The sequence below is a fragment of the Scyliorhinus canicula genome, chromosome 15 (genome assembly GCF_902713615.1).
Source record: "Scyliorhinus canicula chromosome 15, sScyCan1.1, whole genome shotgun sequence".
NCBI lineage: Eukaryota > Metazoa > Chordata > Chondrichthyes > Carcharhiniformes > Scyliorhinidae > Scyliorhinus > Scyliorhinus canicula.
The window spans coordinates 23,268,061-23,292,261 of record NC_052160.1 but is presented as its reverse complement, the minus strand read 5'-3'; the positions used below and the strand labels follow the sequence as shown (position 1 = coordinate 23,292,261).

Below are 24,201 nucleotides of genomic sequence, written 5' to 3'. Positions count from 1 at the left end.
AAAAGTAGAGAAAAAGAGGGCTAAAGGCAGGATGCCGCCGGGGGAAGCGCTGAGGTATATGCCGCACGCTAATTGGTTACAACTGGGACTATTAATTAATATACTATGCGGCCCTTTAAAATTGTGAATTTCTGAATGTGGCCCTTGCACGGAAAAGTTTGCCCACCCCTGGAATAGAGGGATACGGACCCCATAAGTGCAGAAGATTTTAGTTTAGACGGGCAGCATGGTTGGCGCAGGCTTGGAGGGCCGAAGGGCCTGTTCCTGTGTTGTACTTTTCTTTGTTCTTTGAGACCCACGCAAACACGGGGAGGATGTGCAAATTCCACAAGGACAGTGACCTGAGGCCGGGATCGAACCTGGTTCCTCGGTGTCGTGAGACAGCAGTGCTAACCATTGCGTCTCTGTGCCGCCCTCACTCATTCCTTAAATGTCCCAGCTGGAATAAAAACCAAATTTGAGATTTTGGTTTCTGGCGCAGAGACACCCTTTTTCTTGTGCTGCTTCTCTCTCCCATTGTAAATCAACACTGTTTCATGCAGTCTGTTGTGGCCTCTGTTCAAAGACTATTACCTCGGCTTCCACCTCTAGCAGTGCACCAATTAACTGGCACCCGAGCGTGCCAGGGGATTAAATCTAACACTGATTGGGCTGGAACCACCAGTCTGATGCAAGCACTGTGGAGGACTGTGTCATTTGTCTGCATTGAGAAACCATGCAAAGCATGTGCTTTCTTAATGCCATTTTGGCTGGATTAACTCCGATGGGCCAAGTGCTCACTTTGCAGGAAACAGATCCTGCAATGCAGGGTTTTTCAAAGGGCGGTTGCCAGGAGGGTCATGGAGTGATCGCTGGTGGCCTTCCCACACTTGTCCTGAACCTGGGAGAAGCACCCAAAGGCCACGACCGGCATGTCTATTGAGAATGGTGGCCGCTACAGTCTTTTAAATGAAAAGGAAATGAAGCTGTGTGCAGTTCTCCGGCCAGAAGCAGCGAGCAGGTCATGCATCCTGCATGAACACTTGACGTCAAGCGCCCTGTATGTGCATGCTTTTGGCGCCAAATCACGGAGGAGAGCTGCTTCCATTTTCTAGCTGCAGGACTGTGAATATTAATCGCTTTCTTATAAGTATGAGATGGCCAGCGATCCAAATAGGCAGTGTACCTACTGGATAGGATCTGACAACAGAATGTGCTGGAGAGAGCTGCTAAGGAGAGTCCAGGGCACGGCCTCTGGTTAACAGACTACAAAGAGGAAACTCTAATCTGGAACAAAGCAGTATTATGATGATTTCTTGAGGTATGGTTTTGTCAATTGCACAAATGCAAAGAAGGATGCAAAGCCCATGTGTTATATGCAGGTAAGTACTGGAAAAGTATAGGAGAATTTCAGATTTTAAAAGAGAAGTGATGGATGAAAAATGTATTTTTAGATTGAGACCCCGGAGTTGGTTATTAACTTACAGCCGACTCCAAATGAAAAGACTGCGCTGCTGTACCTGACCTGTGACATCACGTTAAAACATGCCAAAAGCCCATGTGGTTGTCAGCATTCTGGGGTAGCATCTCTCAGGATTACACAGTGCTGAGTAAAACGAGCATTTTGTTGCTATTGCCCTTCACGAAGACCTACATGTGCGAGGTTGGATTTTTCATTCTCACAAAGTTGAAGACTGCACAAAGGAACTGGCTGATGTCTGCACCTGATATGAAATGAAATGAAAATCGCTTATTGTCACAAGTAGGCTTCAAATTAAGTTACTGTGAAAAGCCCATAGTCGCCACATTCCGGACCTGTTCGGGGAGGCTGTTATGGGAATCGAACCGTGCTGCTGGCCTGCTTTCAAAGCCAGCGATTTAGCCCTGTGCTAAACAGCCCCTCTCCTCCTGTGAACCTGATCGAAGCAGGGAAGCAGGCTCCGCTTTCTCATTAAAGGTAAGCAAACGTGGCATGGGTCGCGAGGATCAGCCGGCATTGGTCTCAAAGGTTGGGCAGTTGGCAAAAGTGGGTCCCTGGAAAAAAGTTTGAAAAACACTGCTATAATGTATGTAGAGGGTTGCTTTTCTATTCTTTATTCTGAATAGCTCAGTTACTTCCAAGCAGTTTATGCGCACAGTAAATGTCGTAATTTTCTCCTGGTCAAGTTTACCAAGTCTAAAGCTTTAAGTGTTTGCTTCACGAAATTGAATTTTAAGTTGGCACTTTGGAGATCTCGGGCTACAAATTTAAGTTGTACCTCAACCCAGGGATGATGTCCAGTTCAAAGCTTAGATTGACATGGGGATCTTTGGAGGGTGCAAGCGGTAGGATGGTGTGGTGTATGATAGGAACATTGGTATGGTGCGCTGTGTGGTAGGCCATTCAACCCCTCGAGCCTGTTCCGAATTTGAACCCTTGGCCCCGGGATTAAGTATCCTGTGCTCGAACCAGCTGGGCTCTAATTTATCAGCCAAGTGTTGCTTGTGTAGCATGGCAGAGGTTAAGGAGTTTTTGAAAAATTAAGGTACTTAACGTCTCCCGCCATTTCCCCTGTTGCTCCGATTGAGTAGCAAGCTTTTTTAAAATTACAGTTTGATGTATCTACCCTACCCTGGTCCTATCAGCCTTTGTTTTATTCAACAGATAATCAGCATCATAGTGAAGAATGATGGGAACTGGCTGTCTGGCCAGCCTCAGCTAGTGAGCCACTTGCGTCGGGTGTGGGTGAGCGACGCTTTCCAGGAGCGACACCATAAGGAAAGCATGGTTGCCACTCACTGGAAGGAACCAAAACTCCTCGCATTCTGTCTACTAAATTACTGCAAGTATGTAACTTTACTATTTGGTGAAGGGAGTGAGGTGAAAGGCTTCATCCATTACATGTTTTCATATATTTACACAATTCTTGTGCTTGAAATATTTCTCTACAGCTAAGATCTGTGTTTAATCGAGACGTGCAGCTGAGATTTCAAGTGTTATAATTCAGACACCTAACATTCAAATTTTTTATGGATTTCTTTCTATCACTAGGCCGAGTGCCTAGTGCATTTTGTCAAATGTACATCTTTGTTGGAAAAATTCCTAATAATCATAGAAACCATACAGCTTGGCAGGGGGCCATTCAGCCCATAGTGCTGTGCTGGCTCTTGACCAGTTAGCCCCCCCCCCCCCCCCCCCCCCCCCCCAAGACAATAGCCTTGCGGGTTTTTCCTTTAGAATTTACTTCCACCGTCCTTTCTGACCATGCATCCAGGTCATCGTAACGCGATGCATGAAAATTATTCTCCTCATTTCCCCTCTGGGTGGTTTGCTAATTAGCTTGAATCCGTGTCCTCTGGTTATTGATCCTCCTGCCAGTGGAAACAGTTCCTCCCTATTTACTCTGTCAAAGCCCTTCATTAATCAAACTGTGTTGAACAATTTGGAATTTAAAAAAGGTTGGCGTGTTTAAGTGCTGATTCAGTCTCCCTTTGAGAATTGACTTGAGGTTGCAGCTGCATTTGCTGTTAACTGATTAGACCGTACTCGGATAAAGTTTTAAAAGAATGTTGCAGAAATAACTGATCCGTTGTGAATATTGACACTTCTTCAGGCGGAATTTCGCTGAGATAGAGTTGCTGTTTCAGCTGCTTCGAGCTTTCACTGGGCGTTTCCTGAGCAATATGACCTTCCTGAAGGAATACATGGAAGAAGAGATCCCGAAGAATTACAGTGTGGTACAGAAGCGTGCCCTGTTCTTCCGATTCGTGGAATTTTATGATCCAAACTTCGGAGATGAGCTTAAAGCTAAGGTGACGATAGTGTGTTGTAGAAATAAGCTGGTTGGCATTTAGAACTTCCTACAGGTGTGCCTGAAGCACCGAGACCTGCTCATTTATTGGCATATAAGTGTTTAATTCGCAGGAAGTGCCTGAACCAAATAAATCCCAGGCAATTGATTTCAAAAATCTTGCAGTGCAGTTGGAGGCCATTTGGCCCATTGGTCCTGTGCCACCCCATTGAAACTGTCCGTTTAATTGCATTCCTCTGATCTTTCCTCTCAACCTTGCAATTTTCTTCCATTCACCCAATTCCTCTTTGACAATGACTGTTCAATTTGCTTTCAGACAGTGAATTGTAGATCACCGCAAATAACTTTTTAAAAAGAAATGAAAGTCTCCTCACCCCCCCCTCTAATTCTTTTGTCAGTAATCCCTAAACTTGTGTTCTATGGATGTCGGTCTCCTATCTTCAGATTGCACTTGTGGCAAATGCTTGACATTTTTTTTTTCATTGCAAGGTTAATTCATTTGTATCGAAAAGAAAATTTCCTGAGGATATGCAATATCATTTGCTCATCAGATCAGAACAGCTTTGAAGGTGCCATTAAAACCCTGATCTATTTGGTATATGATCACTTGAGATATCGTGTAATTCATTTGCTGCTGGACACAGGCATTTCAAAGCCTCTAAGCCAGTGTCGGGAGTGTTTTTATTGCTACTGTTGAGCCTATTATTCTCCAGATTGATTAGTCATTATAGTGTAACTGAAATGGGAAAATGTAACGGTGTCTTTCTAAATGTAATGTATTTGTGCACTTAATCTATTTCTGCTGTGATTGCTAATGATGGATGAATGGATTTAATTTTCAGGTGTTTCATTAAACGTTTGATTTTTAAATATCAGCAGTAGGCCGACATGATCAAAGCAGTGTCAGAAATTCAGCCGCAGCAGTTTAATAAGTTGCGTTCTCATTTGGAGCTGTAATTAAGCAAGAAATCACAAATTGGAAAGAAAGCAAACTACTGAATATTTGTGGCATTTCCTCAGCCCAGATGAACCTTTGAAGGATGCAGCTTTGACAAAGGGTCTTCTGGACTCGAAGCGTTAGCTCTTTTAGCTCAGTGGGCTAGACAGCTGGTTTGTGATGCAGAACTAAAGCCAGCAGTGTGCGTTCAATTCCCGTACCGGCCTCCCCGAACAGGCGCCGGAATGTGGCAACTGGGGCTTTTCACAGTAACTTCATACTTGTGACAATAAAAGGTTATTATTTCACGGGCTGGTTTAGCACAAGGCTAAAGAGCTGGCTTTTAAAGTAGACCAAGGCAGGCCAGCAGCACGTTTCAATTCCCGTACCAGTCTCCATGAACAGGTGCTGGAAAGTGGCAACTAGGGGCTTTTCACAGTAACTTCATTTGAAGCCTACCTCTGACAACAAGCGATTTTCATTTCATTTCTTTTCTCTCCCCACAAATGCTGCCAGACCTGCTGAGATTTTCCAGCATTTTCTCTTTGGTTTGAAGGATGCATTGTTTGGTGCACAGCTGACCTTGGGTCATGTGTTCTGATGTATTCCTTGTGTACAATAGCAAGCCTTGTACAAGCCTTAATGACACATCCACCTGCTCACAAAAAAAGCTTTAATTTATTTCAATTTAAACATTGTTGATATTGGGAAACAAAAGTTCATGTTCCGCCTTCAGACTGAAAGTAACTAAACTGTATAATGTGCTAGTTATATGACCGTGTTTCAAAAGACCGGCACAAGCATGATGGGCTGAATGGCCTCCTGTGAGCTATCACTTTGCGATTTTTATGAATGCCGTGGCACTTAAGTTTTCAAGTATACGCACTGAAAGCTACATTCTGTGTTATTCACTGCTGATTTCTGCTGCTGTGTCCCTGTTTAGGCTCTGCAGCACATATTGATTCCCGCTTTCCAGTACAGCTTTGACAAAGGCGAGGGGGAGCAACTGTTGGGTCCACCGAATCCCGAGGGAGACAACCCAGAAAGTATCACCAGTGTTTTCATTACCAAGGTAATGTGAATGGCGTGGACTTCTATGCAAATTTCTTGTTTGTAAATGCACGTTACAAGCTTGGCCATTTGTTCTTTGCTGTGCTAGTGTGGGAAGCGGCTTAACTCTTCATAAATTATTCACCGGTTTGAAAGTGTGATTATACTTCACTGTGACTTCGGATGTAGTCCCACCTGTGGCAACTCATAAATCATTTCTGCTGTTAACAAGAAAAAGATATGAGATGGTAAATATTAATAATTCAGATCTCCGCAAGTTAAGATGTTCCCGGCAGTGATCTCTGCACCTTGAGCACCTTGCTCGACGATTCAAGTTGCTCACGGCTTTTGCATAATTTATTTTGTGTGAATGTATTTTGTTTGCGTAATTGCAACTACAGGTGTCGTGCAGAAGAATAAAAAATGATTGCCCCGACTTCCAGAAGCAATGCACAAGTTGCAGTAGTTTACCGTATTATTGTTGAATCATGCAGCACAGGAGGAAGCTTGGCCATTGTGCCATTGTTTTGAAAGAGTTATCCAATTAGTCACACTTTTTCCCCACAGCCCTCCACATTTTTCTTTAAGTATATTTCCAGTTCCCTTTTGAAAGGTATGATTGAATCTGTTTCCACGCTGCCTTTTCAGGCAATGCATCCTGGGCCACAACTCCTGTGTTAAAAAAAAATAAAAAAAATATTTTCTTTCAAAAAAAAAATTTGCACCTCGTCTTCTCCTTTTGGTTCTTTGTCCAGAACTTCAAGCCTGTGCTTACTAATTGGTTAATCGTGACGTGCATTCATCTTGTTCCCAGGTACTTGACCCAGAGAAGCATGCTGAAATGTTAGACGCTTTAAGGATTTACTTGCTACAGTTTGCAACTCTTCTCGTTGAGCATGCGCCTCACCACATCCATGACAACAATAAAAATCGGAACAGTAAGCTGAGGCGCCTGATGACATTCGCTTGGCCTTGCCTGCTCTCCAAGACCTGTGTGGACCCGGCCTGCAAATACAGTGGCCACTTGCTACTGGCGCACATCATAGCCAAGTTTGCAATTCATAAAAAAATTGTCTTGCAGGTAAGCATTGCATTATAAACCGTTTAACTCCATGCAGCCTTTTCTATAAGTGGAACCCTGATTGTCAGATTTTAATTGGGGTGTTGGTCACGTCTACCGACTGTAAAACCTGTATAAACAGGCACTTGTTCAGAGATGTAAGAGAAATCATGGACTCGCAACAAAATGCGAATTATGGGCAGCCTTCAATGCACTGAACCCTTATGGCATGCAGCCTGTTGCAAATTTGCTCCTTCTGCAACTCTCACCAAGTCAACATCGCTGGAGGTTCCCCTCCGCCTCCCCCACCCCCTTTTCAAAACTCTCGGGTCAGTGCCTGCCAGTTAACGCAAGGTTCAGTAAGTTTTGTGAAAGAAACAGCCTTTGTAAAGCAGCAAACTATTTCCCACGTATATTGTGCCAGAGAACTACTTGAACTCTGGAATTGAATACTTGTACAACTCTGTCCTGGGGATCGAGTGGTTTTTCTTCAACTATGGGAGCTGTGTACAAACTTCTTTTTACATAATATAGAAAATGACCATTTTGAAAATAAGGACAGCTGCAAAAAATAAAAGACAGCTGATGCCAGTCACTAAGGTGTCTGCAGCTTCCATGTTTCACTACATATCTGTATAGAGCAACCCAAACTAATTTTCTTTTAGCAGAGTAGAATCATAGGATCCCTGCTGTGCAGAAGGAGGCCATTCAGCCCATCGAGTCTGCACCGGCCCTCTGAAAGAGCACTCTTCCCAGGCCCACTCCCTGTAGCCCCACCTAACCTGTATATTCCTGGACACTAAGGGGCAATTCTATCATGGCAAATCCACCAAACATGCTCATCTTTGGAAACTGGGGGATAATTATATGACCAATCCATCTCACCTGCACATCTTTGGAGTAAAATCGGTCCAAATGTTCTTTTATTATCCGAACTTTCTGCCATATTCAACATGTTTATTTCCAGACTTGGAAGCAACACTAAAAGCTAGGACAGAATCGATATTTTCAACTTGCAGGTCTGGAACACTAATTCAGCAGCTATTGTATAAAACCACTCATGTCCCATGATTTTGCCTGAGTAACTTGAATTGACAAGAAGCTTGAATTAACAAAGACTATTCAGTTTGTTTTAATTTGAATTAGGAAGATTTGTACATATAAAATGTTAATGTTTTCTGAATTTTGTAACTGATATTGTGCCAGTTTTAAATTGTATTGCGGGGAAGAAACTTAATTTAGCTAAATTAGCTTCAGATTGCACTGAGACAGCTGATCGTGGGTTCAGCTCTCACCTTAGAATTTGAGCAGGTAATCCAGGCAAATATATCAGTGAGGTATTGAGGGGTGCTTCATTGTGGCGGTGTATCTGTTTTCTGTTCAGATATGACTCTGGACCAATTTTCTGTGTGTCTGTTCAAGCCGATATACAAGATCTCTTGACAATGTTCCTTGAGGGTGGAGTGCTCTCCTACATATCATGGGCAACATTTATCCTCGATATTTCCAAAAACAGAACTTCTGGTCTCTTACCTTGTTACTGTTTGTAGGAACTTGCTCTGTGCAAAATTGGCTGTCATATTTTCCTACAAGACAACAGTGGTTAAACTTGAGAAATACTTCATTGGCTTTGGAGCATCCTTAGGATTTCAAAGGTGCCATATCCTCTGAGACATTTTTGCTTGTTTTTAAAGTTCTTATTAACTCCGGCATGCTTCATGATAGAATTTTGCCTCCGTACTAGTGTAAATGCGGCTCCTGCTCCTATACCTTGTTACGCAGGCAAGGTGAGACAAAGACTGGGATTCCCATAAGCTTGGTCAGAGAGGTAGATTTTAACGTGCGTCTTAAAGAAGGCAAGGTAGAGAGCTAGGTTAGGAAGTAAATTAGGAAGCTTAGCACCAGGATGCTGATGGCCCGGCTGCCAATAGTGGAGCAATGAAAATCTGGGTGCACGAGAGGTCATAACTGGAGCTCTAGGATAGCTTTCGAGATGGAAGAGGTGACGGAGATAGGATGGATGTAGCGATGGATGGATTTGAACACCGGGTGAGAACTTCTGGAGTTGTCAGACCGAGCCAATGTGAATACTGAGGTGATGAGCAAACCGGCAATATATATAATTTTGTTTCGCTCAAGCTTTTCTAAACTAAGTTTTAAATATCATAATTCTGCGCAGGTTTTCCTCAGTCTGCTTAAAGCCCATGCTATGGAAGCTCGATTGGTAGTCAGGCAAGCAATGGCCATTTTGACTCCTGCTGTCCCTGCTCGCATGGAAGATGGGCATCAAATGCTGACACACTGGACAAGAAAGATCATTGTTGAAGAGGGGCACACGGTGCCTCAGTTGGTCCATATCTTGCATCTCATTGTTCAACATTTCAAGGTAAGATCATGCCACAAGAATAAGAAAATGAACTTTGAATTAGCTAACAACCTCAAAGCAAAATGCTGACTAAACATTTGAGCCACGGTGTGGTAATTGTAAAATGCTCGGGAGGAGAAAGCTACTGTCGGACCTTGTGGCTTCCCAAACTCCCCTCCACTTGTACCTATGTCTGGTGTAGACTAATTGATTGAGATTGATTGCTCCGATTAGTCAACAATTCCATTGTTATGCAATTACCAGAAGGACAGAAGGCAAAGGAGGTGTTTTTATTCATTCATGATTCATTCATGATTCCGCTGTCCTGAAGCAGTAGGATTATTTGTTTACATGATAATACTGTCCTCAAGTAGAAAGGCAAGTTGCCATATACAGTTATTTATCATTGTTTGAAGGAAATAGGATAGCCAAGCAATCAGAAACAGACCTAAACCTGAAAGAAAGGTCAGTGAAGGAGAGCAAAAGCAGCATTGCAACATAGGAAGGACGGTGAAATCCTTCCTAGACTTGCCATTTGAAATAATTAGGGTTTTTTTTGCAATTTTAAGCTGATGCTTTGAAGAAGGCTTGTAATTTTGTCACCAGCGCTTTGTAACGTTGCAAGAAATGAATCGGCTTGAGCAGAGGTTAAAATAGTAATTGTGGGGAGACGGTGACGTCGCCGTATTGTCACTGGACTAGTAAACCAGAGACCCAGAGTAATGCTTTGGGGACCCAGGTTCAAATCCCGCTGCTGCAAATGGTGAAAATTGAATTCAATAAAAATCTGGAATTAACAAAGTCTAATGATGACCATGAAACCATTGTCGATTGTTGTAAAAACCCTTCTGGTTCACTCGTGTCCTTTAGGGAAGGAAATGTGCGATCCTTACCTGATCTGGCCCACATGTGACTCCAGATCCACAGCAATGCAGTTGACTCTTAAATGCCCCCTCATGGGCGATTGGGGATGGGCAATAAATGCTGACCCAGCCAGTGATGCCAACGTCCCATGAACAAATAAAAAAAAAAGAGAGAAAAAATCTTGATGCTGTGAAAAATACATCTGCGTGGGTTCCACCAAGATTGAGGTTTTGGGGGATTTAACCCTCTTGCGTTTCACCATCAAGGTTTATTCCATCATTTGAACCCATCAGTTTGATTCCCTCTCCTCCTTTCACTCTGAATTGTCCAGTATCCTTGATATAAAAGAGGACCTGACAAAATGATGCCTTTGATCAGAAGGAAACAAAATCGGATCTGAATGATATTTTCCAGGAGGTGCATGACGCGAATTGCAAAAATTAATATCGGGCCATCATTGAAGTGTCATCAAGGTGTGTCACCTGTACGCAGGAATGTTGGGATCCTCCTCCTTCTCGTTTAGTGGCAGTTGCACATTAAATAAAGAAATATTTTGAATATCCTGTAATGCTATTGTGAATAATGTTTCCCTTTAGGTGTATTTCCCGGTGAGACATCACCTTGTGCAACACATGGTTAGTGCGATGCAGCGATTGGGCTTCACACCTAGTGTCACCATTGAACAGAGGAAGTTAGCTGTAGATCTGGCTGAAGTTGTCATTAAGTGGGAGCTGCAGAGAATCAAGGACCAGCAGGTAAAATATATTTGGCGCATAAATGTCCCATCTTTTAAAAGCACGACAATTGGACGCATGGAATTCAATTTCATTTATTTTTAACATAATCTTGTCCCAGGTTAAAGTAAGATTTTTTGTTTGTTTTAGATAGTTTGGATATTCTTGCTTAATTTGAGCTGTGTAAATCTAGATTCCAAAAATGCAGCATTATTTCCTTCTCAACATGCCAGAGTTCTTCATACTTCAAAGGATTCCTTGTTGAATTTGTGACCCAACTGAAAGCAAGGAGGCTGACAATTTTAACAGTGAGCTGTTGAGATTATTTTGAAATTGGCTGCTTTATTTCTGAAATCTGATGTTCAGAATTGCACGTTTATTTATACATAAATTCAATCAATATTTTCGATGAACTAGAGTGCCCGCATCTATTCAGATTACAGCTGGTCTTCACTCTGCGTGCTCAGGCACAGATTGGGGCATTAGTTCCTTTTTTTTTTATCCCTACCAGAATTTATATTTGATTTTGTAGGACATCTTCTCCTGGGACTGAAATCTAGATTTGTTGCCGAATCTGTATCTCTGGTTTCATTTTTGATTTAACGGCACTCCCGAGACTTCAGCACAAGCTCCAGACTGACACTAGTGCGGAGTGAGAAAGTGCTTCATTGTTGGAGGTGCCATGTTTCAGACGAGGCTTCAAACCGAGGCTTTGTCTACAGTGTTAGGTAGAGACGAAAGGTCCCAAGGCACGGTCGGAAGAGCAGGAGAATTTTCACCCCTGTCCTAACCAATGTTTATCCCTCAAACAACCAATTATCTGGTCATTCATCACATTACTGTTTGTGAAACCTTGTGTGCAAATTGGTTGCCATAGTTCCTATGACAGTGACTACAATGCAAAAATACTTTATTTAAAGTCCATGACACGTGAGCTGACAAAAGGTGCTATATAAATGGAAGTTTTTCTGACTATGACTTGCACTTGGCATGTGGCCCGGCAGGCTATGCAGAAGAAAGTGCCTGCAGGCGTGTACAAACATGGGGTCCATTCATAGAGTAGTAGGTAACACTGAACCCCTGAACATACTGAGCTCAAGAAGGCTGGTGCTGTGTATACATTGGTTGCTTTATTACATTGAAGCCAAAATATAATAAGTTAAATATGCAGCTGACCATATGGGATCTAAAGGAAGAAGATAAATCAAAACTCTTTTTATTAGCTGCATCTAAATTGCTGAGATGAGAATTTCATCTCGCATAAATCTTTTCTACTCTGGTTTGTTCCTTTCATATACGACAATGAAATGTGTGACTGTTGATTTTTAAAAAAAATGTTGATATGTGAGTGAATGCTTTCTCATTCCCGTCCCTGTATGCTGCTGGGAAAATTGTAGCCAGATTCTGATCCTGATGCGAATGGCAGTGGTGAGGGAACCAGTGCGACTAATGGCAACGTCAGGCGAGGTTTATCGGTGGATTCCGCTCAGGATGTCAAACGGTTTAGAACAAATGCTGGAACTGTGAGTACCGTCTAGGAATTGGGGTGGGGTGGGAAGTGCAATCGTTTGCATTCATTTCTTCAATACTCTCTCTTGTCTAACTCCCTTCCTCTCACCAACCACCCACAGCACTGGCACTCTGGGCCAAATTGCATTAAAATCCATTTCATGCCATTAACCTGGCGTTGGAAATTATCGGTTGATGTATTTCCAGTAACACTGTTTAATTACTGCATATCAGGTGTCTGAGTCGCTAGATTAAAGCCTGTTTGTTACTTGGTGAGATATAAATATTTGAGTTTGTTAGTATGTTGTGGTTTATGTAGTGCAAAATAGTTATTAAAAGCAACGATGGTTGAAGTTCAAAGCAGATAATTAACTGCTTAACCTTGAGCAGTATGTGTAACTGTCGACTAGTTTTGCCGTCAATCTGTCATGTTTTCACATAATTGAACTATTATAAAAGTGGCAACACTTGATATTAATGTTTAGCATTTTGCTCACTGACACAGTTGGTATTTAGCCGAAAACATGCTCCATTTGATGTTACCTTTCTTTGTTTTCAGCTAGCATAACTTGCCTACTGGATTCATTCTCCTAGACCTGTGTTATTAAAATGGTCAAGTCGTAGTAATGAAGTAATTGATTGAAAATATTATAGTTCAGTCGGTGACCGTCTTCGGAACTAAGCTTCAAAGATGTCCGTACTTAATTTTAATGTTAATTACTGGGGAAGAAAAAACACTTTGTTGGCAAAACCGGAATTGCCATAAATCCCTAAATTTCGCCTGATTCAGTCACGAGTAACAGTAATCATCCTCTACATATTTGTATTTTATTCTTCCTGATGTCACTTTACTTTGATTTCAGTGAGAACGTGCATCCGTTTTTTTACTTGACGTTTTTGCTTTTGTTCTTTCTCTCCTGCCTCCACCTCCTCTGTTCCATCTTCTCCTGTTCTGGAGGTGAAGACGTTTACTGGGGTGCAATTAAATCCGATCCGAGAAGGAGAGATTACTGACTGGAGAGAGGGTTAACTTGATTTCTCTCTCCGCAGATGCAGTCAGGCCTGCTGAGTTTTTCTACCATTTTTATTTTACTTGGTGTATGATTTTGTAGGAATCCAACTTTTCATTCTTGGCCGATGCAAGACTTTTTTGTTGGCTGATGGCTTTGCATGCATCAATGAGACGGGTGCTAAAATATTTAACACAGTGCGCTGAAAATACTCAACAGGTCTAGCAGCCTCTGTGGGGAAAGGAAGATGGTTTGTGCTTCACGTCTGTGACCTTTCATCAGAACCGGGTTAAACCATTTTTAAAAACAATCTGCAGGGACAGAAGAAAAAAGGTGGAATGTTTATTTGAAACTCGACGAATCTTTTCTTGCCTTCCTCATTAGAAAGTGGAGTTTAAACCCCATTTCAGCTGGAAGCATCCAGTTTTAAAAATAAAACACTGAGATGAATTTGCATGCTGTAACTACGGAATTGCTTCTCGCCAGCTGGATAATGTTTGAAGCTCGACGCTTGACTTTCTTGTTGCTGGCTTTCAGGGAAAGTCTTAAGGCGAACTCCCACGAGATGAGAAAGAACCTAGCTCTCTATTTTGTTAATATGGAAGTGCTCTCCCACTGAATCATAGAATTTACAGTGCAGAAGGAGGCCATTCGGCCCATCGGGTGTCCATCAGCCCTTGGAAAGAGCAGTCTACCTAAGCCCACAACTCCACCCTATCTGTGTAGCCCACTAACCCCACCTAAATGTTTTGGACACTAAGGGCAATTTATCATGGCTAATCCACCTAACCTGCATGTCTTTGGACTGGGGGAGGAAACCGGAGCACCCGGAGGAAACCCACACAGACACTGGGAGAAAGTGCTGACACCGCACAGACAGTGGCCCAAGATGGGAATTGAACTTGGGACCCTGGAACTGTGAAGCAACTGTGCTAACAACTGTGCTACCATTGGAGACCTGCAGCTGTTTTTGGTTCTCAAGTAAATTTGTAATCTTCCAAAGCCAAATCCACCTACCGGTGGAGAGACCAAAGTGTGCTTCACGTTGGAAAAGGAAGCCATGAAGTGATGCACTCAGTTCCCTCACGGTTCTTCTCCCCGATGCATTTGAATGCACATTGGCCGAGAAATTTGCAAGGTTGTTAAAACCAGTTAGAATATTCCTGCGGCAGAGGCATTTTTTGGGAACTGGGTTCTGGCCCACGTTAACCTGATGTATGTTAATGCAACCAGGGAATCCGGCTTGCCATGTGCAATAAACATTTCAACTTTTGAAAAGTCGTTGTGGCACGCTGATTCGATTTTTGGATCAAACTGGTGCCGGATGGATTTGATCGCGGAGCAGTTAATCTTCTGTTTAGTTGCAAAGGTAACCTCACTTAAATGTTCTTTTTAAATTAACAGGTGTTTGGACGTAGCCAGTCCTTAACTGGGGCGGATCACCTGCTTTCAAAACCCATTGATAAACAGCACACTGATACCGTGGTGAATTTCCTCATCAGAATAGCTTGTCAGGTAAAGGCCCCACTTCTTTGTCATGTTCTATTTATAACTGCAGACAAACTTTAATGGAATCTAAGGTATGATTTGAATTGTCAGCACTGATGCGGCATTTGTTTGTTCCATTATTAATTATACCAATTCTTTCCTTTCTGTACCCATTGCCACTTATTCAGTGATTAAATGTAAACTAAAGTTGCCACAGTCCCAGATGACCGTAGGCTGCTTTCCCTAATGAGGTGGGAGAGCTGACTGGTGGTGATTTAACCTGAGGGTCACTATACCTCGGGCGAGGAGCAACTTTGAGAAGGTGGAGCCCTTCCTGAGTAACCTCAGCCGTTATGGGAATTGAACCGGCGCTGTTGACCTCGCTCTGCATCACAAACCAGCTGTCCAGTTTAGCCATTACCAATTTATTGGGAGCACCCTTGGCTCTGCATCAGAAGGTTGAGGGTTGAGGTTGCACACCAGTGACCTGCGCACATGATTGAAGCTGACACTTCCAGTGCATTAGTGATGGAGTGCTGCACTGTTGGCAGCACAGTCTATTGGGTAGGATGTTAAGTGAAAGCCTGTCTGCTTTCAATGGATGTAAAAGATGTCATGGCATAATTTTGAAGATGAACAGGGGAGTTCTTCCCGATGTCGACGGCTGTATTTATCCCCTAGTCACCCTCTCTAAAACATCACAGGTCATCTTCATGTTTGTGGGATTTTCTGTTTGCAACAGTGACTACACTAAAGTACTTTACTGACTCTAAAACACTTGAGTATGATTTAGGTCATGAAAGGCAATGTGTAAATGCAGGACTTTATTTGCCATGGGCTCAAGTCATAGGCAGACATTTCAATGCAGCAGGGAGGGAGTACTGCACTGTTAGGCCTACCACCCTTTGAATAATGCATTGAACCGCCGGTTTGTCTCTGGCTGTTGCTGTGATTTAAGGAGGATTTGTCATTATTAGAAGAGCAACAAAACCTCCTCTTGGTCTTTTCCCCTCTCAATCAGAAAGTAGAGGGAAAAACAACATATCAGCTGCTCATTCATCCTAATCTGTTCAAAATCGTGCTGTGAGCAAGATAATAGCAAGCACTACACTTCAGAGTAATTCATTGTATATGTAGCATTTGTGAGTGTCATGATGGATGTGCTGTAAATGCTGTGCTTTGTTGATTAATCCCTTTCTTCTGTAGAAATGGGGGAAAATTCATGTTGTGATATCAGCTTGTCACTTACAATAACGTAATTATATGCATTGCCTGATTTTAGTTCCAATTGCCCTCCGAAGGTATTCTTCTAGAAAATAGGCATAGCCGTTCTACCTCCGGTTACACAGTGACAGACTCTTGTTGGCTTGGAACCAATTGTTGTACATTCTTGTCTTTAGGGCAAACTTGTCAAGTGACTTTCATTCATTCCTCTTTGCCTCTTGAGGATCTCCATTAATCAGACCCTTGGTTTCTTTCAATATGAGACAACCTGGAAACACTAATTTTGATCAGTTAGGTTTCATTGATCTTGATCGAAGTTTGCACCTTGTTCACAATTGTCAGTGGAAGTTCGACTTGTCCCAAACTCAATGTTGCTGTAGATTTAGCATTTCCTGAACCTTTTTGCTGATATCTATCCTTCTGCTGGTGATTTGGCTGAGGCAAAATTTATGACCAATTTTTTTTATTCCCTCCGATTTATTGATTGCTGTTGTGCTACCTCTTGATAGGAAATTTGAAACTATCTTGTGCTCTGCATAAAATCTCCTTTAAAACAAGGAAAGCAAACATATGCTGACGTGGAGTTGAGCAATATTTTAAACAATGCAACCCCTCTTGTTCAGTTTTAATTTTCTTTTAACCCAGAAACATTTGGTTAACGTCTTGTTGAGAGAATACACAAAGCTAGAAAAGGATACCCAGTGGAAAGCCAGTGTGGTTGTCTTGCAAAAGCATCCTCTTTCCATCGCCCCATCCCAATGCTGAAGACGATTGCTACTTAATCAAAGTCCGATTCTTTTACAAAGATGTTAACATACTAATGGAACCTGTTAAAACAAACTTAAAAACAGCAAATGCACAGGAGGTCCATTGCTACAGGGTGTGCAGAGAGCATTGGTGAGCTAATATTTCTGGGACAAGACTCTAGCAGGTCTGAAATAGGAAGGTGGGTAGGCTTCTTTATAGGTAAAGGAACAAAGAACTTAGATTTATGGAGTGCCATCTCGCATATTTCAGAGGCGATACAAAGCACATGATGTAGAATGAATTAATTTGTGTAGTTCTTTTGGTTGGCAACACAGTAGCTATTTTGGTGGCAACAGTATGACCATAACATCTGTTTTGACTGGTGTTGGCTGTGGAAAGAAAGTTGACTAAATCACAGAGAAACGCCCTGTTGTTGTGTGGATGGTGTCACAGGATCTGCAACATCTGGCAGCACGGATATGCAAGGCCTCAGCTCAACATCGCTCCTCGAAACTGGCGCTCACCCTTCATTCCCTGACATGTATTATATGCTGAAATCGCAAGAGTGGAATTTGATGTCGCAGCCTTGTGACTAGGAGGCGAAAGTGCTGATAACTAAGGCAACCTGACCTAACAAAACAAGGGAGATCTAAGTTAACATGTGCATAAAAAAAACTCCCTCTATTAATATTTGAATTGATATTATAATTATATTTAAAGCGTTTGCACATGTGTGAGTCCATTGCTGCCTTGTATATAATATGTGACAATTGAACCCCAGGTGAACGATTCCTCAAACACAGCGGGTTCGCCGGGGGAAATGTTGTCCAGGCGCTGTGTCAGCCTTCTGAAGATGGCTCTTCGTCCTGATATGTGGCCGAAAGCTGAGCTGAAGCTCCAGTGGTTTGACAAGTTGCTGATGACGGTGGTACGATTTTTCTTTTTCTCTTTCAAGTAGCTATCATTTGAAAGCACTGCGTTACTCACTTGCTTAGTCAGTGTACCTTCCAGCTCTGACTCTCACAACAGCACGAGTAGACATTCAGGGAAGTGTGAGGCTGAATCTGGGCTGATGTCTGACACACGGGGAGCTTAAATTCTGCAGCACACGAAGGAAATAGCTGAAGGTAAAACCTTCACTCGAGTGGATAAGAATATTAAAAGTTACAAATAAAGCAAACCCAGATTATTGCTTCAAAGTCAACCAAGATGGGAGGATACAAATGAAATGGAAATGAGTGAAATGTAAGTTTAGAGCGCATAACAAGAAAAACACATCTCTGACTTTAGGTGTCAACAGAAGCACAAAATCCGGATTATTCAAAATGTGTTTCGGTAGTGCAATGTGAGAGTGGATGGGTTTCCAGCCAAGTGATCTTTTCTCATCCCAGACTTTCCCCCCCCCCCGGATTGATACAGGAAGAAAGGGTGTCAACGAACATTTGTCTTTTTTTCGGAGTTGGGAATGGTGGGAAAGAGTGTCATTTTTCACTGTCACACAGAATCAGGTGTAGTCTGCAGGTTTTTACACGGCGGCAACATCGATGGGGCTGAAGTCTAAAAGATTAGGATTTATCAGCATCATTTTCGCTTGGAGTCTCTGGAAAAATTAGCTTAAAAATCTCAATGCATCCTTTCTGTTTTTTAAAAAAAAAAATCAAAAAATTCTGAATTTGTCAAATGGTGACTACTCTGAGGCCCAGTTCATTACTAACTTGTCAATAGTTGGGAAGTGATTTCCCGCTCACAGAGCTCTGCCTGCCGATTTCTATTCGCTTCATTGTAGCCCAGCTTCTCTCCTCAGTTGGGTGTCATTCTTTGGCCGAGTTGAGAAAACAGCTGGAATTCCGCCTTCTCCGGATACTGCTGCTGCTGGAGCAGATTGAGCGACTATGTGAGAGCAAGCAAGGTTAAATGACTCTATCATGAATCGGGGGTCACGAATGTGAAGCAAGAGGACCAAAGGCGCCATGAAATTAACTTTGTTATTCAGCGGCCAGGTTAAGATCTGTAATGAACAGCCTGAAAATGCTGGTGGCGATAGATTCAAAGCTGGTCGAGGCTTTGAAAAGGGGATTGAATAAGCAGCTGAGGATCTTAAATTGCAGAGCTTTGTAAAAGGGTTGAGTAGTGGGTGCAGCCGCATTACTCTTGCAGAGAGCCGAATCGGAATCAGTGGGCCGAATCACCTTTTGTGTTGTAACCATTTAAACGTGATTAGTTAAATTTTTCTCTCCCCCCCCCCCCCCCCCGAAGCGCGGATCTCTGTGCATTAAATCACATGGCACAGTGGGGTGGCACAGTGTTTAGCACTGCTGCCTCACAGCTCCAGGGTCCCAGGTTCAATTCCGGCCTTGGGTGACTGTGCGGAGTTTGAACTTTCCGTGTCTGCATGGGTTTCCTCGGGGTGCTCCGGTTTCCATGCGCAGGTTAGGTGGAATGGCCAGGATAAATTGCCCCTTAGTGTAGGTGGGGTTTGTGGTACGGGGATAGGGTGGAGGTGTGGGCTTAAGTACGGTGCTCGACTCGATGGCCCGGATGGCCGCCTCCTGCACTGTAAATTCTATGATTCTAGAGCTTGCTGAATAGAAATGGGTGCAATCCTGTCACTGCATGCTACAGTGTCACCTACCCTTGCTTATCCTAAAGCAAGCAGGAAATTTTACTCCTATACCAATGTGGCAGGCAAAAACACTGAACAGCAGTGGTATTTCCTGTGACATTCTGGTGTCCTACAGCGCAAGATACCATTAGGTCCTTGTGATACAAGTTGCAAGTCATTCAGAGAACGGTATTGACATTTCGCTAAGCAGTGCAAGACGTTCAACAGGGAAAAATAATACAGCCTGTGGATTTACTGTAATTTTTATAATCTCAAATTTGCCCTTTTCATTCAGCAATTTTGAATTCGAGCATGAAGGAAGAGCAACATACAGCAAACTTTCAAAATGATTTCAGCCCAATTTGAAATTCAAAGTTTTGAATGCTTGAATGATTGCAGTAATTGAGAGGTGTGCTACTTGGTGCAAAACCCATTTTAATGCAGAATCTGTGCTTGCAACGTAACTAAGATGAGAAAGCCTTTAATCTTGCCGGGCATTTGGTGCCTTATAATTAACATCCAAACGGGTATAATTACATATTTATTTCTTAAACAATTTGGGAGAAATCTGTTTGGAAAGCGAAACGGAGGCAATATCCAGAATTATCTGAGAATTTAATTATTATTTCTTAAGTCCAATTCTGTGTTATATTTACCAAGTTTTCTTGCTGTCTGCTTTAGGAAGAATATGTTGGGTTTTACAGCTGCCTGTCGAAGCAGCAGGGCTCGGCAAGATTAGCCAAATTTTTCTTTCAGATTGTTTCCATTTTCTTAATCCCATTTTGTCTAATAATGAGGCTGTAATGAGCCTGATTGCAATTAGTAGGTGAGAGAGAAAATCAAATAGCTTCATGAAAAATCACCTGGTAGCTCAACAGGCAAATAAAAAGTGCATTGACCTACTTGGGGTTTTGCAGTCTTATTATAATTGGCAATAACATAGTCCACATATATTTAACATTGTTCTCTCTTCAACCCCCTCCCTCCCCCCTGTTCTCCCTTCAACCCCCCTCCCCCCCCACTACGATTTATTTGTCGTTTTTAGGAACAACCCAATCAAGCTAACATGGCGAACATCTGTACAGGACTAGAGGTGTTGAGTTTTCTCTTAACTGTGCTACAGTCTTCAGCCATCCTCAGCAGCTTCAAGCCATTGCAGCGTGGAATAGCAGCATGCATGACCTGTGGCAACAACAAGGTCCTGAGAGCCGTGCACACTCTGCTTTCTCGTTTGATGAGCGTCTTCCCGACAGAACCGAGTAGGTTACACAGATGGAAATGTACAATTTTTTACTTTTGAACACATTTTTAAAAAATCCTTTCACGGCATGTGGTCAGGCCAGCATTTATTGCCCAACTCTGATTGCCTTTGAGAAGGTGGTGGTGGGCTGCTTTCTTGAACCGCTGCAGTCCGGGTGGTGTAGGTAGACCCACAGTGCTGTGAAGAGAGAGTTCCAGGATTTTGACCCAGTGACAGTGAAGGAATAGCAATGTAGTTCCAAGTCAGGATAGCGTGTGGCTTGGAGGGGGACTTGCAGGCGGTGGCGTGCCCATGCATCTGCTGCCCTTGTCCTCCTAGGTGGTAGAGGTCACAGGTTTGGAAGGTCCCGTCGAAGGAACCTTGGTGAGTGGCTGCAGTGGATCTTGTGGATGGTACACACTGCTACTGTGCACCAGTGGTGGAAGGGGTGAATGGTGAAGGTGATGGATGGGGTGCCAATCCAGTGGGGGCAGCTTTGTCCTGGATGATGTGTTGTTGGAGCTGCATTCATCCAGGCAAGTGGAGAGTGTTCCATCACACTCCTGAATTGTGCTTTGTAGGTGGTGGACAGGCTTTGGGGAGTCAGGGAGAGAGTTATTTTCCGCAGGATTTGCACGTAGCCAAAATATTTGTATAGCTGGTGCAGTTAAATTTCAGCTCAATAGTAACTTCCAAGAGGTTGATAATGGGGGAATTCTGTTTTGGCAATACCTCTGTAATGCTTCTGTGTTGTCAACATTGTACCCTTCATTTTTAAACAGGTACTTCAAGTGTGGCTTCTAAATATGAGGAATTGGAGTGTCTTTATGCTGCAGTTGGAAAAGTGATTTATGAAGGCCTCACAAATTATGAAAAAGCAACAAATGCCAATCCAAATCAGTTGTTTGGTAAGTCACTTCAAGAATTCAGCTTTCCTCGACTGAGAGGCTGAGTAAATTGGGCCCAAAGTCTCTGGAATTTAGGTGGTTGAAAGGCGATCTTTTCTGAAGAGGCTTGACAGGATATGATGTTTCACCTCGAGAATCTAGAGAGGTGGGGGGAGCAGCCTCAGGATAAGCAGTTGATCATTTCGGACTGAGATGAAAAAATATATTTTCATTCTAAGGATTATGATTCTTTGGAAACCTCTGCCATAGACAGTGTAGGACACTTAATTGTCGCATCCACTCGAGGCTGAGATAGATCAACACATTCTGCCCTCAGAGAATCGAGGGATATGGGGAGTGGGCAGGAAAACTGAGTTGAGGTAGAAGTTTATGGTATAGCTGCCTCGAGAGACTGAACAGCCTACTCTTGCTCCTATTTCTCACATTCTTAGTTTAATGTTGGGAAAGGATCTTTCGTAAAAACAGCCACGGCAGCATAACATTACAAAACAACATTGACCGATTCTGTTAATGGGCAAAACTATGGCAAATGGATTTCAATGTACGGAAATATGAGGACATCCACTTTGGATTCAAATAGGATGGAACGGGTATTTTCCAAATAGTGTGAAGAGACTTCTGGATCGAGGTATATAGGTCACTAAAATGTGATTAAAAAGATAAATGGAATACTGGCCTTTATATCTAGAGGACTAGAATACAAGGCAGTAGAAGTCATGCTTGAACTGTGCAAAGCCCTGGTTAGAAAACATCCCAGGAGCACTCTTAAGCACTTCTGGGCATACACCTTGGAGAAGGGCATACAGGCATTGATCTTTGGAGGGAGTGCAGGTAATATTTATCAGAATGATGCCTGGACTCTTATGGGTTAAATAACATGGAGAGACTACACAGTTTACAGTTGGATTTCCTAGAATTTGGAATGAACCATAGGAGTTACAGCTCAGAAGGAGGCCATTCAGCCCATCTTGTCCATGCCAGCCCGAGGACACGCAGGTGCCCGTTCTAATCCCACTTGCTGCAACCAGTCCATAGCTCTGTAGCTTGCAACATTTAAGGTGCAAATCCAGATAAGAGGTGAGTAGATTACATTTTTTAAAAAAAGATTCTAAGAGTTCGGCAGGGTAGAACACGGGAAACAATTGCTGCTGGGGCAGAGTCGTGAACGTTGGAGCCAGACCTTTCTGGAGTAAAATTAGGAAACACTTCTACACACAAAAATGGTAGAAGTTTGGAGCTCTTCTGCAAAAGGCAGCTGATGCTAGATCAGTGATTAAATTTAAAACTCTTTTGTTAAGCAAAATTAATAAGCAAAAGCCAATCATGTTCTCATGGAACAGGCTTGAAGGGCTTTTTAAAGCAAATAAAATGCTTCTTTAAAATTTAGAGTACCCAATTAATTTTTTTTCCCAATTAAGGGACAGTTTAGCATAGCCAATCCACCTAGCTTGCACATCTTTTGGGTTGTGGGGGCGAAACCCACGCAAACACGGGGAGAATGTGCAAACTCCACACGGACAGTGACCCAGAGCCGGGATCAAACATGGGACCTCGGCGCCGTGAGGCAGCAGGGCTAACCCACTGTGCCACCGTACTGCCCGTAAAGCAAATAAAATGCTTAATAATCTCTGAAGTTGTATCCTGTGCATTTTAAGGTTTTTTGTTATCTGATGACTTTGTCAAATTGTGAAAAGCAAGTAGGCAGTGATTGTGGAAATTTAGTTCGAGACATCTACCTAGTGACCAAGTTGATCTGTTGGCGTTCCGTGGCAGAACTGGCACATTGACTGACTTAAATCTGATTGGCTGTGGGATCTGTCAGCTACTTGCAAACAACGCCGTGCCCAAGAGGTTGTGTATTACACTTTAAAGACCCTGTGAATGCAATCGCATTGCAATGTGAAATCATTGCAAACCTCACACAGACCAAATAGTAATTGCGTATCTCTGCAGTAAGAGCTGCAAATCAGTAACAAACTACGGGAGATGTTACAAGAAGCATCATTGTGACCATGATTATTCCTCCAGGCTAGCATCACTTTGATTCATTCTTCAGCCATTATCTGTCGAATGAACAGCTTCAGGACCTTTTTGTTCAGACAACTTCCATACCTACCATTAGTTATTTCAATCATTTCTTTCTTGCATGTCGCAGTCTCTGCTCATCCCAATCTGTTTCTTATGTTAAAGCTTCTCAACTCTTTTTATTTTTTTAAATTTAGTGTACCCAATTATTATTTTTTCCAATTAAGGGGCAATTTAGCATGGCCAATTCACCTAACCTACACATCTTTGGGTTGTGGGAGGGAAACCCAGGCAGACTTAGGGAGAATGTGCAAACTCCACACGGACAGTGACCAAGGGCCGGGATTCGAACCCGAGTCTTCAGCGCCATAGCCCCAGTGCTAACCACTGCTCCACCATGCAACCCTTCTCAACTCTTTTAAAACTCCACTTTGCCCTCGCCCTACTCTTTGACTCTCTTACTCTCTTAGATTCTCCCCCCCCCCCCCCCAAGTTATCCAATTGGAATCATAATGCTGTAATTTGACCTGGGTATGAACCCCTTTAACCTCGCCCTTGATATAAGGTGTCTGATTGAAATGAACCATCCAGACACCATTAAGTTGTTATAGAATTGTCATATAACAGTAACTGATTTGCTTCTAAGATTCCTGTGTCAATCAATATTC

General features: G+C 42.8%; 1 protein-coding gene across 1 annotated transcript in view; it reads left to right on the top strand.

Moving 5' to 3' along the window:
- Positions 1 to 24,201, top strand: part of LOC119979047 (transformation/transcription domain-associated protein) — a 213,511-nt gene that overhangs the window by 83,812 nt on the left and 105,498 nt on the right. Inside the window, 11 exon segments of the mRNA XM_038821026.1 lie at positions 2,624 to 2,805; positions 3,573 to 3,771; positions 5,651 to 5,779; positions 6,572 to 6,838; positions 8,997 to 9,203; positions 10,643 to 10,801; positions 12,178 to 12,303; positions 14,704 to 14,814; positions 17,540 to 17,686; positions 20,406 to 20,619; positions 21,383 to 21,508. Coding sequence (XP_038676954.1) covers positions 2,624 to 2,805; positions 3,573 to 3,771; positions 5,651 to 5,779; positions 6,572 to 6,838; positions 8,997 to 9,203; positions 10,643 to 10,801; positions 12,178 to 12,303; positions 14,704 to 14,814; positions 17,540 to 17,686; positions 20,406 to 20,619; positions 21,383 to 21,508 — 1,867 coding nt within the window.